Source organism: Vombatus ursinus, unplaced genomic scaffold, assembly GCF_900497805.2.
Source record: "Vombatus ursinus unplaced genomic scaffold, bare-nosed wombat genome assembly UNPS02014794.1, whole genome shotgun sequence".
NCBI classification, from domain to species: Eukaryota; Metazoa; Chordata; class Mammalia; order Diprotodontia; family Vombatidae; genus Vombatus; species Vombatus ursinus.
This window is the reverse complement of record NW_020954572.1, coordinates 19,328,540-19,342,778: the sequence shown is the minus strand read 5'-3', so window position 1 is coordinate 19,342,778 and position 14,239 is coordinate 19,328,540. Positions and strand designations below refer to the sequence as shown.

The window sequence follows — 14,239 nt, the reverse complement described above, 5'->3', positions numbered from 1 at the left end:
AAAAAGGAAGGGTCCCTTGCCCTCTAGGAGCTTACAGTCTAACGCAGGGAAGACAACACAAGAGAGCTGAAAAAGTGGGGAGTGGGAGAAGGGAATGCTCGGGATTGGCCGAGGCTCGGGAGGTCCCGCCCCAGTCTGGGGCTGGGCGGGGCTGTCTTGGGAGGCGCGTGGGGCGGGGCGGGCTGAGGCTGGGTCCAGGGGATGCAGCGGCAGGCTTGTTTGGACGTCGGGGTTCGGGGGCGGCAGCTGGCGGATGGCGAACGTGCGGGTGGCCGTTCGCGTGCGGCCACTTAGCAAGAGGTGAGGCTGGGGCCAGAACGTGCAGCGGGGACAGCTTCGGGACAACGGGCCCGGGAGGTCCGAACTTCCCAGTGGCGCGAGGCTGCCTGCGCTCCACCCGGGGGTGGGAGGCACGGGCACGGGCGTGGAGGCCCGCCCTGTCCTGGGATAAGGAGGAGTGGTCTAAGTTCTAGCCTAGCCGAGCGGGGTCCGAGGAGGGTCAGAGGGAAACCTGGGGCAGTAGGGCTCTACCCTGCCAGGCCGGGAGTGGGGCGCAGATACAGTGGGGCTTCTGCGTGACTCGAGCGGCCAGCGCCTGCCCCGGGTCCCTGCTCCGCTCCAGCTCCCAACCCCCTGCCCTAGCGGAACCCTTTCTTTGTATCTCCTGCGCTTAGCACAATGCCTGGCCCCTAGTAGGCGCTTAATAAATGCCTGTTAACCGATCCGCTATTAAGCAGAAGTCCCCAGAGTAGGGTGTGCCCTTTTCCTATCCTTCGATCTGACGACCTCCTTAAGCTTCTTAGAAGGTTGGGTCGAAGTTAACAGGTTATTGGGGATGTGGAAAGGGAATTTCGGGGGAGCTGGATCCCAGGGGATTTTAATGTCCCTTTTTTGTTTGAGCATGAGAAGGAAGGACAACTTATCCACAGCTTGGGAGAATTGGCATCCGTAGGAATGAGAGCTGTCTTTTGCATGGATAGCACTTTCATGTTTGTAAAACGCTTTTTAAGTATCTCGTTTTTAATAATTTTTATTTTTAGTAATTTTCTTAACATTTTTCTTTATTGGTAGTCTAGGTATGCATGAAAATTCTGAGAGAAGAGTGTTTGTTTTCTCTTCTGCACATGTGTAACTGTATTCAAACACTGAGCAGAGGCAGGTACTTTGAGGGATTGTGGAGGGAACTCAGAATCAGGGAGAGGAAGTGGTTTCATTCTGTTGGGAGCAAAATTATGAAATCTGGGAAGTAAGCCGGCCATAGGCAGTTAGCTCATCCTTCCCTAACAAGTGGTATTGTCTCCTTCCTATTTTCTCAGTTCCTTCTTTTTCAGTTTCTTTTCTCCTTTCCCTTTTGAAAACCTATTTTAAAGGAAAAGATCTGAAGCTCATTCTAACTAAAGTGTAAGGAATGCTAGTTTAAGGTGCTATGCTTCCTGGGATTATGCTAGTTTGAATTAGGATTTAAAACAGAAGAATAACGTTCTCAAAGGGGAGTTTCTGGACAAGGAGAGATAGAGGGAAGGGGGGAGTCAGAAAGAGGAAAAGAGGGAGGGAGAGAGAGAAGGAGAGAGAGAGAGAGAAGGAGAGAAAGAGAAGGAAGACAGCATAGTTTTTGTCTGTCCTCTATGAGGTTTAGTCTAGCTAAATTTGGAGATCATCTGAAACAGCTGGCCACCGGGTCACAAATTTTTTTGGCCATAGTAACCCATGAACACTTGCCTCCTGAGATCTGACAGCACCCTGGGCTTTATCTGTGGAGGAAATTCTTGCATGGATGAAATCTAAGAGCCTTGAAGTTAATATTAAATTTACTTCACCTGAAGAGGGGAGTGCGTGGTGGGGGGGAATCAGGGATCTTTCCAATTCCTGGGACTCTTCTTTGTTAACCTTGTTTTGAAGGAAAGACCTACAATAAAGGTGATCAGTTTTCCAGCATCATTCAGAAAGTGTCTAGAAAATTTTAATAGGAGCCTCTTAATAATTCTCTGGTGTTGATAGAGGCTAGGAGCAAGGATCCACGGACTGTCTCACCTCATGGTATCTATAGTTAGCCTTAGCCCAGGGTGCAAGGATGTACAGACTCTGAAAACTATTATGTTCCACACAGGGGAAAGCCTCAGTGAAGGTCAGCTTCTCAGGGGCTACCAAACTCAACCCCATTGGAGCTCTAGGGACAGAAGGAGAAAGGTCTCCAGAAGGTTCTTGAAGCAACTGATAAATCTAGGCCTGGGATCACTGGGTCAAATGGCATTTCCTGGCCATTGGGAAAATATCAGGAAGCTAACTGTGCCTTGGGGCTCTTTTGAGCGTACAACTCAGGGAGAGAAACCTGGTTGATGAAGAGCAGCAGACAGTTGTCCTTGGGGGGGCCGGAATGTCCCCGTGGCTCACCGCACTGTAGGTGGGTCATCTCTCTTAGGGCTGTTATGTTAACAATAAGACAGTAGATAGGCCCGTGGTTCGTTTAGTCTCTTTTTCCCCTCCTGAGACTCCTATGTCTTTACTTTCTGTGCCCCTCTCCATTACTTTTGCTTTCCTTTTTAATTCCTTTGGTATAAAGTTGTTGTTACTCAACTTTGAGAAACTTGGTTAGGTTCTGCTTAGATAAACCTAATCTGTAGAACTGTAATCAGCAGAGAATTTCACTTATTCCTGTGGCCAGACAGGGGTCTCTCAAAAGGCTGAGGTTCTAGATCTTCTGGGATCTGAATTTAAACCTCTCTACATGATGTTATTTTATTTAAATTTGATGTCATTTAAGACATTGGGGGGGGGGGCAGCTAGGTGGCGAAATGAATAGAGCACTGGCCTTGGAATCAGGAGGACCTGAACTCAAATCTGGCCTCAAACACTTGACATTTAATAGTTGTGTGACCCTGAGCGAGTCACTTAATTCTGATTGCCTTGCCAAAAAAAAAAAAAATCACATTGAGGGGCAGGTTTCTATCCCTTTCCCTACCCCCTGCCCCCAGTATTGGGCAAAAAAAATTTTTTTTAGGATTTTGGAGGCATAAAATGATTTGAACTTTTTTAAAAAGTTTTTTCTCCAATGATATATAAAAAAATGATTTTTAACATTTGGGTTTTTTTAAAGTTTTGAGTTCTAAATTCTCTCCTTCCCTTGCTCTCCCCCCCACTCCATGAGATGATAAGGAATTTGATATAAGTTATGCATGTGCAATCCATATAAGTCATAAAATAATTTTTTTAAAAAAAAGTAGTATTTCAGACTTTTCCTTATGCATCTCCTTTGAAGGTTGAAAAGTGGATCAGTCTTCTGTGGTTTAGAAAGTACAGGGTTGTACAAGGAAAGATCATAATTACAAGACCATTTACTTTGTTCAATTTTTTCTCACTATTGTGGTGAACACAGTTCTGGCCTAGCTTTGATCTAAACCTATTTTCTGCCGGACTTTCCCCAGCGAACACTAATCTGCTCTGCATTTGTGCTTCTGGATCTGGCTTATCTAATCTGTCCCAATGATCTACTTTTTCATTTCTTATCCATTCCCAGAGAAATTTTATTATAGCTTTGTCATACAGTTTGACATTTGATCCTGCCAAGTTCCTTTCCTTCCTACTTTTTTTTGGTTCTTTCCCTTGATATTCTTGAACTATTGTTCCCCATATGAATTTTGCTATTATTTTGTCTAATTCCATAAAATATTTCCTAGGTCATTTGATAAAACAAACACTGAATGTGTGCAGTTAAGTGGTGCAGTGGATAGGACACCAGGCCTGGAGTCAGGAAGACTCCTCTTCATGAGTTCAAATCTGGCCTCAGACACTTACTAGCTTTATGACCATGGGCAAATCACTTAACCCTGTTTGGCTCAGTTTCCTCATCTATAAAATGAGCAGGAGAAAGAAATGGCAAACTACTTCACTATCTTTGCCAAGAAAACCCCAAATTGGGGTCACAGAGAGTCAGACACGACTGAACAACAAATCTGTAGAGTAATTTGGGCCACGTCCGGCAATGAATATCTTTATGAACTGTGTCTTTCTTTCTGTAAAACTGGCCTTAACTTTGGGAGGCAAGGCTGTTGCCTGGTATCTCTCAGGATGCATTCTTTTTTGGATCTGAAGAATCCTGGGGGACACTGCTTTGGGTCATTTCTGGATCCTAAAAATTGGAGCTGTTTCCAAGTTCTGTGTAAGTTATTTTAAGGGCAGGCCTGGAAATGTGGTTCAGTATGAGCTTTACTCTAAAGCTACCTTAGGTCCATCTCACATGGCATTGGAGGTCCTCAGAGTGACCTGGGTCTAGCGCGTACCTACTGGCTCTGCTCAGTTTTAGACCTGTATGCTACTGGTGCTGGGCCAGAATATTGAAGTAGCCAGAGAAAACAACTTTGTAAGGGTTGGAGGTCTAAATCTCCTTAAAATGGGAAGAATAGTGCTTCTGCCATCTTTGCCTCATAGAATTGTTATGAGAAAAGTGTCTTGTAAACATTAAAATGTTAGTTCAGTGTGAGTGAAGGTTTACACTCCAGTCCTGATTAGCGGGAAGAATGAATCCCATGAAGTGGTGGCATTATTTGATTTTTCATTGCATATTTCCATTGGGATGGAACCAGTGACCATATTTTACCACATTATAACTTTGAATAGTGCACATTAATAAGGCCGCTGCTCCGCAGCCTTCATTACTGGCACTATCTGGGACCTGGCTGCATTTTTTTTATTATCATCATCCATCATCTGGTTACATTACCTCCTTATGAGGGTTTCATTCTTTGGAAAGGGTGACTTTTCCAAATGCTGTTCTCTTTCATTAGCAATCAGTAGTGGAAAACACAGTAGGTACTTGCTTCCGCTCAGAGCACACAGAATGAGTAGAAGAGTCAGCAGTCACATAACTGTCTCTTTAAGGTCTGTAAGGTACTTTACACACATGATGTCATTTGAACCTCGTATCAGTCTTATAAGGTAGGTACAGAAGGGTATTGTGTCCATTTTACAGATGAGGAAACTGAGGCCCATAGGTGAAGGGACTTGCCTATGGTCACATGACTAATAAATGTTAGAGGTGAGATTTCAACCTATGTTTTCCTGTCAACCTAGCACTCTAACCACATTACCTCTTATTCTCATCTTGAATTCAAATCTGGCCTCAGGGAGTTACTCACTGTGTGACCCTGGGCAAGTCATTTAACCTTGATTTGTCTGATTTTTCTCACCTGTAAAATGGGAACAATAACTTACCTTGCTTGGTTGTTCTGAAGATCAAATGACATAACTGTTGTAAAAAGCATTTAACATAATGCATGCCACATAGTAGGTCCTTTTGTTGTTTAGTTGTGTCCAGCTCTTGGTGATCCCATTTGAGGTTTTCTGGGCAAAGATACTGGGGCAGTTTGCCATTCCCTTCTCCAATTCATTTTACAGGTGAGGAAACTGAGGCAAACAGGGTGAAGTGACTTGCCGAGGGTCAGATAGCTAGTAAGTGTCTGAGGCCAGATGTGAACTCAGGTCTTCATGACTCCAGGCCTGATGCTCTGTCTACTTTGTCACCTAGCTGCACCCCTCTCCACAATGTCTTAAATGACATCAAACTTAAATAAAATAAAATTATGTAGAGGGATTTAAATTCAGTCATAAATAAATAAATAGCTGCCCATAGTAGGTGCTACATGAGTGCTGATTCTCTCCCCTTCTCATCTCCCCTTACCTCAGAAGTCCATTTAGCATCTCAGTAATTTTTGTAATTGAACAGGATGATGGAAATCCTGCAGCCATGAGCAGTGCTAAGTGCCTGATGAGCATAATCATCAGTTGTTTAAATGTCACTTGATGGTTTACAAAGTGTTTCACGGGTCAGCGAGGTGGCACAATGGATAGGGTACCAGCCTTGGAGTCAGGGGGGACCTGAATTCAAATCCAGCCTCAGACACTTACTAGCTGTGTGACTCTGGGCAAGTCACTTAACTCCCATTACCTCCAAGATAAAAAACAAACAAACAAACAAACAAAACAAAGTGCTTCACACAAAGTTATCTCATTTGATCCCATAACAACCCTGTATGGTAATTAATACATCATAGTCATATATACATGTGTATATACATATATATGTAATACAGGATCATCCTTTTTTTTTTTCTCTGAGGACACCACTGAGGTACAGGAATATTAGTAAATGTTAAGGTCATACAACTAGTAAAGGGCTGAGATAGGATTTGATCTTTTTTTTTTTTTTTTGGTGAGGCAATTAGGGTTAAGTGACTTGCCCAGAGTCACACAGCTAGTAAGTGTCAAGTGTCTGAGGCTGGATTTGAACTCAGGTCCTCCTGACTCCAAGGCCAGAGCTCTATCCACTGCTCCACCTAGCTGCCGCATGAGATAGGATTTGAGCCTAGCTCTTCTGGTCACAGACCTAGTGATTGCTGCTATGCCACCTCTGCCTGAGCCTTCCAGAGTCTCAATGGTGATACCCTCAGAAATGTTGCAGGTGGTACTTCTAGACCTCATTTTCCCCTTTTGCAAAATGAGAGGGTTGAACTGAGACCAGTGGTGTCAGACTTAAATAGAATCTGATCTCTGTGGGGCTGCATATTGATTTAGAAAACCACAAATGAACATTATCTATGTTGTTGTGGTGTGTGTATATACATATTTAATATTTTCAGTCATTTTCAATTGTGTCCGACTCCAGAAAAAGTATGCATGAGACAGTCTATGTGAGTTCCTCATTTATGTCATCATCTAATAGGAAGATACGTTATGTACAGCAATAATTATAAATGTAACAAAATCATATAATTGTATAAAAGAGGTGCAAACAAATACTATGTGTGGTCTGAAGGGGATAAGGGTAATTATTTCAGCGGGATAAATGAAGTCTATGGAAGAGGTAGTATTTGAGTTGGGCTCTACAGGGTGGATAGAAATTTAACTGGTAGGAGATGAGAGGGAAAGGTGATCACAGTATCATTGAGCTAAACCTGGAAAGGACCTCTGGGTCATCTAGTCCAATTTATTTTACAGGTAAGGTAGTTGAGGTCCTTTGTGAATCTTTATTTTAAATATGTTTCTTTTGTGCAGTACATCATTACATTCTGCTTTCTGATTCATTCTGCTCTGGGTGAATTTAGTCCATTCACGTTCTTGGTTATTATTAGTTATGTATTAATTATGCATTTCCCTCCATCATATCCTCATATTTTTCCTCCCTTTCCTTCCTTTCTTCCTCTATTGTTTGTTTTTTTAGCATTGGAATTTATATTTTTTGTTATTGTTTAAATGAACAGTAACAACAATAACTTTGATCAAACAATTGGAATTTTTAGGCTTTATGTTATTGGCTATTACATCTAATTGCAAAACTACAAAAATGGAAATGATTTTTAAAAGCTGGGTACTTAATTTTTTAAATTAAATTTTTCTCTGACCAACAAAAATCCCCCTTTTCTCTTCTCTCACCTCCTTCAGTTGAGAAAGACCTCCTTGATTTTTGCAAAGGAGGAGGAAAGAACCTAATCAGCACTAATAATCGATGATTGAAGTGATGTACTTCTATTCTTATGCTTCCTTCTTTACCTAAGCCAGACTCTGACTTTTGGTTCTCACACTTTTGTTCTTATTTTTCAATCTCTTCCTGACAGAGCTATTTCCCTGTTGAGTATAATGTATTTTCGGTGGTATGCTGGTAAATGTTTAACAGCTGGCTCTCTGGGAGAAAAAAATATACATGAGACACTTTCAAGGTAAATCTGCATCGCTTTCTTAAGGTTAGGCAAACAAACAAACAAACAAACAAACAAAAAAACAAAAACAATAAATTGAGCCTGGATTTGTAGCATTTTCCAAAGTGTAAATGCTCACAATGAAAATTTAATAATTGGCTTTGCTGAGCTAGTTTGAGCTCGCTTGAGCATACTCCCTGTATATTTCTACGCTAAATTCTTTGTGTATATGCATGCACATGCATGCTCACATATGTATGCATTTGTACTTTGTCAAGTTGAGATAAAGATGAGGTTCATGTTCATCCCTCTTCTCTTCCCTACTCTTCTTCTCATATGTCTCAATTAAGAGAAATACAAAGATCCTTCCCCATCACCCTCATTTCTTTTTTTTCCTCCTCTCTTAAAACCAACAAAATAGAACAAAATACCACCTGTGACCCATTTTTGTCTTAACTCCCTCTGTGACTCTTGAAGACACTGAAATTCTGAAGGGACACTTGTATCCTCTCTTTATCTTTCAGCCTCTTCTAATTACTCAAAACTATTTACCCTTCTAGGTTTTTCTTCATTCCTGTGTTCAAAGTTTCTACTCAACTATGGTCTTTTCATCAGGAATACTTGAATACTCTGTTCTATTAAAGATCCATTCCCACCTCCCCCAGAAGATTATATCCAGTTTTGTAAAATAATATATTCTTGGGAGTAAGCCTTTAAAATATTTTGCCCCTTGGGATGTCATATTCTAAGATTTTTCTCTTCTTTGTAATAGTTGCAGCATAGTCTTCTGTGATCTGACTGATTCTTTAGTACTTTGAACTCTTTCTTTCTTGTTGCTAGTGATATTTTTCCTTTGACTTGAAAATTCCAGATGGTGGCTATAATTTTTGGGTGTTCAGCTGGGGTTTCTTTCAGTAGGTAATTGGTGGATTCTTTGTTTTGGTTTTTTTTTTTTTTTTTTTGGTAAGGCAGTTGGGGTTAAGTGACTTGCCCAAGGTCATACAGCTAGTACGTGTCAAGTGTTTGGTCTGAGGTCAGATTTGAACTCAGGTCCTTCTGACTTCAGGGCCGGTGCTCTATCCACTGTGCCACCTAGCTGCCCTGGTAATTGGTGGATTCTTGTTTTCACTTTGGCTTCTGGGTCTGATAGACCTGGGTAGTTTTCTTTGATCATTTTTTGGAAATATGGTACCCAGGCTTTTTTGCTTTTTGTTTTATCAATGGTTTTCAGGGAGTCTGGTTCTTAAATTATTTCTCCCCAACTTGTTTTCTAGCCTGTTGCTTTAGATTATTAATAACCTTATTTTTCTTTTATTTTTTTCAACCTTTCTATTTGAGTTTAATATTTCCTATTGTCTTGTAGAGTAAATGAGTTTTATTTGCTACATCCTATTTTTGAGATAGTTCACTATTTGAATAAGGTCTTCCACTTTCTTTTCTAAGCTCTTTATTATCCTTTCAATTTTTCCCTCTGAATTCTCATTTTATTATTTCATCGTTCATTTCTTGCTTCATTTCCTCCAGACACTCTTGTAATCCATGTGGACAAGTCATTATTATTCCCTCTGATGTTCTGCTTGTGCTTGTGGAATTTATTGTCTTTGTCTAGGTTGATCTCTTAGGGCTATTTCTTAAAAATATATTTTTATTTCATTAAATATTTCCCAATTACTTGTAAAATTCTTTAATACTCATTTAAAAAAATTTGAGTTCCGAAATCTCTCCCTCCCGCCTTCCTCCTCCTTGAGAAGGCAAGCAATTTGATATTTATTATACTTGTGAAGTTATGAGAAACATTTTCATGTTAGCCGTGTTGCAAAAGAAAACAGACAAAAAAAAACCCCAAGAAAAAGTAGGTAAAAAAGCATGCTTCAGTCTGTATTCAGGTTTCATCTGTTCTCTCTGGAGGCAGATAGCATTTTTCATCAACCCCGTATTTTTTTAAATTTGTGAACAATGTTTTCTTTTGTTGATTCATGTTTCTAGCCTTGGTTATTTTATTGGGACTTTGTGCCAGGGCCACGCTTTGCCCCTCTGGTACTCTTGGGTAGTAGGGTAGTCTTTGTTTGGTCCTCTCCTTTCTGTGGTCTGGATGCTGCTGCCCCTGCTTCTCTAGCTGAAAGTACCTGGGACAAGGCCCACCTTCTGCCTCGATTCCTGGCTTCTGCCTCAGTGTTGTAGTAGTCCACTGGAGGTGCTGGCCTTGACTGGTCTCTGTCTCCTTCTCCATGTACAATCTTTATTCAGGAATTGGTTCCACCTCTTCTGTGTGGCCCTGATGGGCCCTAGTCAAATGTTGGTGATTATGCTGGTTTCAGGCCTCCTAGGCTCTGACTTGGCTGTATTTCCTGCTCTGGCTCCTAAGGTTCTGATATGCATAGTTGTTCCCAAATATGGTGAGTCATGGCAGCTGGTTCTGTTCCTTGCTCCTTTTTGGATGGATCAGAGTCAAGATCCCACTGGTTTCACTGTGGAGCTTGCTTTGGCTTCTGACTCTCACTCTCCACCCCTCAGCATCTTCATTCAGAGCATCTTTCAGGCTTTAGGTCTCTTTAACCAAAATTCATGCTGGCTACTATGACCCTTTTTCCAATGCCTGAGTCTGTGCTGGCCTGGGCTGTGTATGAAGGATTACTTAGATTTCTCTTCAATTTTCTAGATCAGTACTCAGTTTCATGCCCTTTTTAGATATTTACTGGGGTATGTGTGTGAGATATGGGTGACTTTTCATGGCACTGTCTTAAACAGAAGGTCCATTATTTACTGTTGCTGTTATTATAACAGATCATATTATATATTATAACATATATGATATCGTTACATATTATATTGTATTATATTACATTGTACTATATTATATTATATCATTACACATTATATTACATTACATTACATTGCATCACATTGTATCATATTGTATTATAATAGATCTGGGGACTAGGAGGGAAAATATTGTCTGAGTAAGGGAGCTAAATCAACAGGGTCCACAAGGAGTAGGGTGAGGAGAGCCAGAGGGAGGAGCTCTGAAGCTTTGACTGACATTTGCTAAATGCGAAGAATCAATCTGAAGCCACTTCATGGAGAATGCTAGATGTCCACCACCCCCTCACATGCTAATCTGAAGGCTGAGCCACTGAGACTTGGACATGCTTCTAATGTGATGGCAAACTGGAAGGATAGGGTAGGAGACCAGTGAATAGGAAAAATTTGGCACTTGATCAGATATGAAAGGTAAGGGGAGAGGAAAGAAACAAAGATAATTAAGGTTTTGATCATGAGAAACTGGGGGAGTGGTGGTGCTTCTGAAACATATGGTGAAGTCAGAAGAAGGAGATTTTGAGGGAACGACAATTAGTTCCGTTTTGGACATGTTGACCTTGAAAGTCAGGTTGTTTCTTTTAGTAGATGTGTGGTGTTATTTGGAGATGTGGGTCTGGGACTCAGGAGACAGGCCCCTGGCTGGTGATATAGATTTGGGAGAATCATCTGGCCAGGCGTGATATAAGAGTGAATGAGATTACTGAGGGAGCACACATAGAGAGATGAGAAGAATGCCAAGGACGAGAAGTAAATAAAGGAGATAGAGAAGGAGCATTAGAGAGAAAAAAACCACTCAGGAGCATATGTCAAGGGAGGAGAGAGAGAGAGAGAAAGAGAAAAAGAAAGAGAAGAGAGACAGTGAGAGACACAGACACAGAGAGAGAAACAGAGAGACAGACAGAGACAGACAGAGTAGAAGGAAGAGCTGATTTGCAGTGTCATACTGTAGAGAGGTCAAGGGAGGATAAAAACTTAAAAACAAAAATAAGGTCGGGGCACCTAGGTGGCGCACTGGATAGAGCACCGGGCCAGGAGTCAGGAGGGTGAGGTCAAATCCAACCTCAGACCAGACACTTGACACTTACTAACTTGTGACCCTGGGCAAGTCGCTTAACTCTAATTGCCTTACCAAAAAAAAAAAAAAAAAAAGTCATTGGATTTGTAAAGAGATGAGTGGCCTCTAGATTTAAATAGAACAGTGAGTTGGAGTCCAGATTGCAGGGGGTTTGAAAGAAGTAGAGGCATCATGTGGAAACAGCTTTCCCCACCCCACCGCAATCCCCTTCACAAGTACCTGCTTATTAGAACTGACCCTTAGCAAAAATGAATGATAGGTCAATTTTTGGACCCTTCCACTCATTAAACATCCTTCCCTTTCACTAGGCCTCCCAAAAGTCCTGCTTATTTCCTATTGCTTCTCATTGCTGTGTACCACATTGTGTTTTGTTGTATCCTTCACTTCACTCTATTCAGAATTTTCAAAATTTACACTAATTTGCAATTCAGAATCAAGACAGTGTCCCATTCCTCTAGGGACTTGTGCTCAGAAAGGCTGTCTGACCGAAGAGCGATATTGTAAACAAATTCACACTAACATGGGAAAGATTCAACCTTTCTCAGCGGTTTGCATTTGAGGTAAATTTCAGGTACTAATAGCAGGCAGGTAGAAGGTATAGAAAGGCTTTTCCAGCATGAGTCAGGCAATCAGTAAACATTTATTAAGCACCCACTATGTGCCTGGCACTGTGCAAAGTGCTGGGGTCACAAAGAAAGATAAAAGACAATCCTGTCTTTAAGGAACTGTGTAGGGCTGTGGCTTATTCTGCTTAGGCAGGGAATAAGGCATCCCCTTAAGGGGGCCACTGGAAGCCAAGCTGCGTGAGCTTTCCCATGGAGGCTGGGCTGCTGTGGAATTCCCTGAGTTTTATTAGTTTCCTGTATCTCTACACTGCTTGACTCAAACCATCAGCCTAGAATTATCTCAAGGATGTTTTTCAGTCAATCAACAAGTGTTTATTAAGTATGGCAGGCACTGTGTTAGGCACAAAATTAAAGAGTCCCTACTCCCAAGGAGCTTATGTTTTAATAGGGATGTCAACAAGAAGATATGTTTGTATACACACAAATACAGAATTTATGCACACATACATGTAATGTGCATTACAGATGTGTACGTGTATGTAGTATACATATATACATGTATGTATGTAGTATATATACATACACATAGATATATAACTATCTGAATACATATTCAGGATAAATATAAAGAGAATATGTGCAAATAATAACAAAATACTTCAATTCAGGGTAGTTTGGGAGGAAGGATGCTAGTAGGTGAAGGGGTCAGCAAAGGCTTCACGCGTGAGCTTGAGGTCCGACTTGAGGGAAGAGAGGATCCTATGGGGCCAAGATAAGGAGGGAACACCTTCCAGGCATGGAGCCCAGAGTCCCCTGTACAAAGGCGAAGAGAGGGCAGATAGAGTGTCCTGTGTGAGAAACTGAGAGAAGGCCACTGTGGCCACATCCAAGTGCAGGAGACAAGGAATGTCCAAAGAGACTGGAGAGGTGGGTTGGGGTCAGATTGCACAGGATTCTAGAAGCTAAAACAGACAATATTATACTTGATTCTAGAGGCAATAGGAAGGCCACTGGAGTGAATAATTAATGATAATAGGCCACTGGAGTGAATAATTAATGAAAATAGTGATAATATAATAGAATTTATATAGTGGCTACTATGTGCCAGGCATCATGCTAAGTGCTTTACAGATCTCCCATTTGATTCTCATGACAACCTTGGGATGTAGGTGCTTTCATTATCCATATTTTACAGTTGAGGAAACTGAGGCAAACAAAGGTTAAGTGACTTATCCTAGGCCACACAGCTAGTAATATCATCATCATCATCATTGTTATAGCTGTCATTTATATAGCACTTATTATGTGGCAGGCACTGTGCTAAGCACTTTACAGATATTATCTCATTTAATTCTCAACGACCCTGGAAGTTGCCATTATTATCCCTATTTTACTGATAAGAAAACTGAGGCAAACAGAGGTTAATTGACCTGTCCAAGGTCATGCAGCTAGGAAGCATGTGTGTGGCTGGACTTGAACTCAGATCTTCCTGACTCCAGGGCTCAGCTCTCTAACTCCTGCATTATTGCTTCCTCTAGTTTATTGAGTAGGATTGTCTTCACTTAAGTCAAATAATTCTGGTAGAAATGTGGAGGATAGACTGAAGTGGGGAGAGACTTGAGTCAGGGAGACCAGTGAGGAGGCTGTTGCAATAATCTAGGTAAGTGATGAGGGCTGGAACTAAGATGGTTGGTGCGTGAGTAGAGAGGAGGGGTCAGGTACAAGAGAGATTGTGAAGTTAGAAGTGGCAGAGCTTGGCAACTGACTGGATATGTGGAATGAGAGAGAGTGAGAGTCCAGAGTAATGCTGAGGAGAGCCTGACCTTCAGGTGAGTATTAAATGAGATACTTGTGAAGTGCTTAGCATGGTGCCTGGCATATAGGTGCTCTAGAAATGCTAGCTATAATTGTTACTTCTCCTACTCCTCTACTACTACTCCTACTACTATTACTACTACTACTACTATTACTACTATTACTACCACCTCTACTACCACCACCACTACTCCTACTACTATTACTACTACTACTACTACTACCACCACCTCTACTACCACCACCACTACTACTACTATTACTACTACTACTAC

At 41.4% G+C, this 14,239-nt stretch overlaps 1 protein-coding gene across 1 annotated transcript in view; it reads left to right on the top strand.

The window, feature by feature from the left end:
- The first annotated feature begins 240 nt into the window (after positions 1 to 240).
- STARD9 (StAR related lipid transfer domain containing 9) overlaps positions 241 to 14,239 on the top strand; it is a 131,476-nt gene continuing 117,477 nt past the window's right edge. The window contains exon 1 of the mRNA XM_027869953.1: positions 241 to 300. Within this exon, the coding sequence (XP_027725754.1) occupies positions 254 to 300 (47 nt within the window). The 5' untranslated portion in view covers positions 241 to 253. The remainder of the gene's footprint in view (positions 301 to 14,239) is intronic.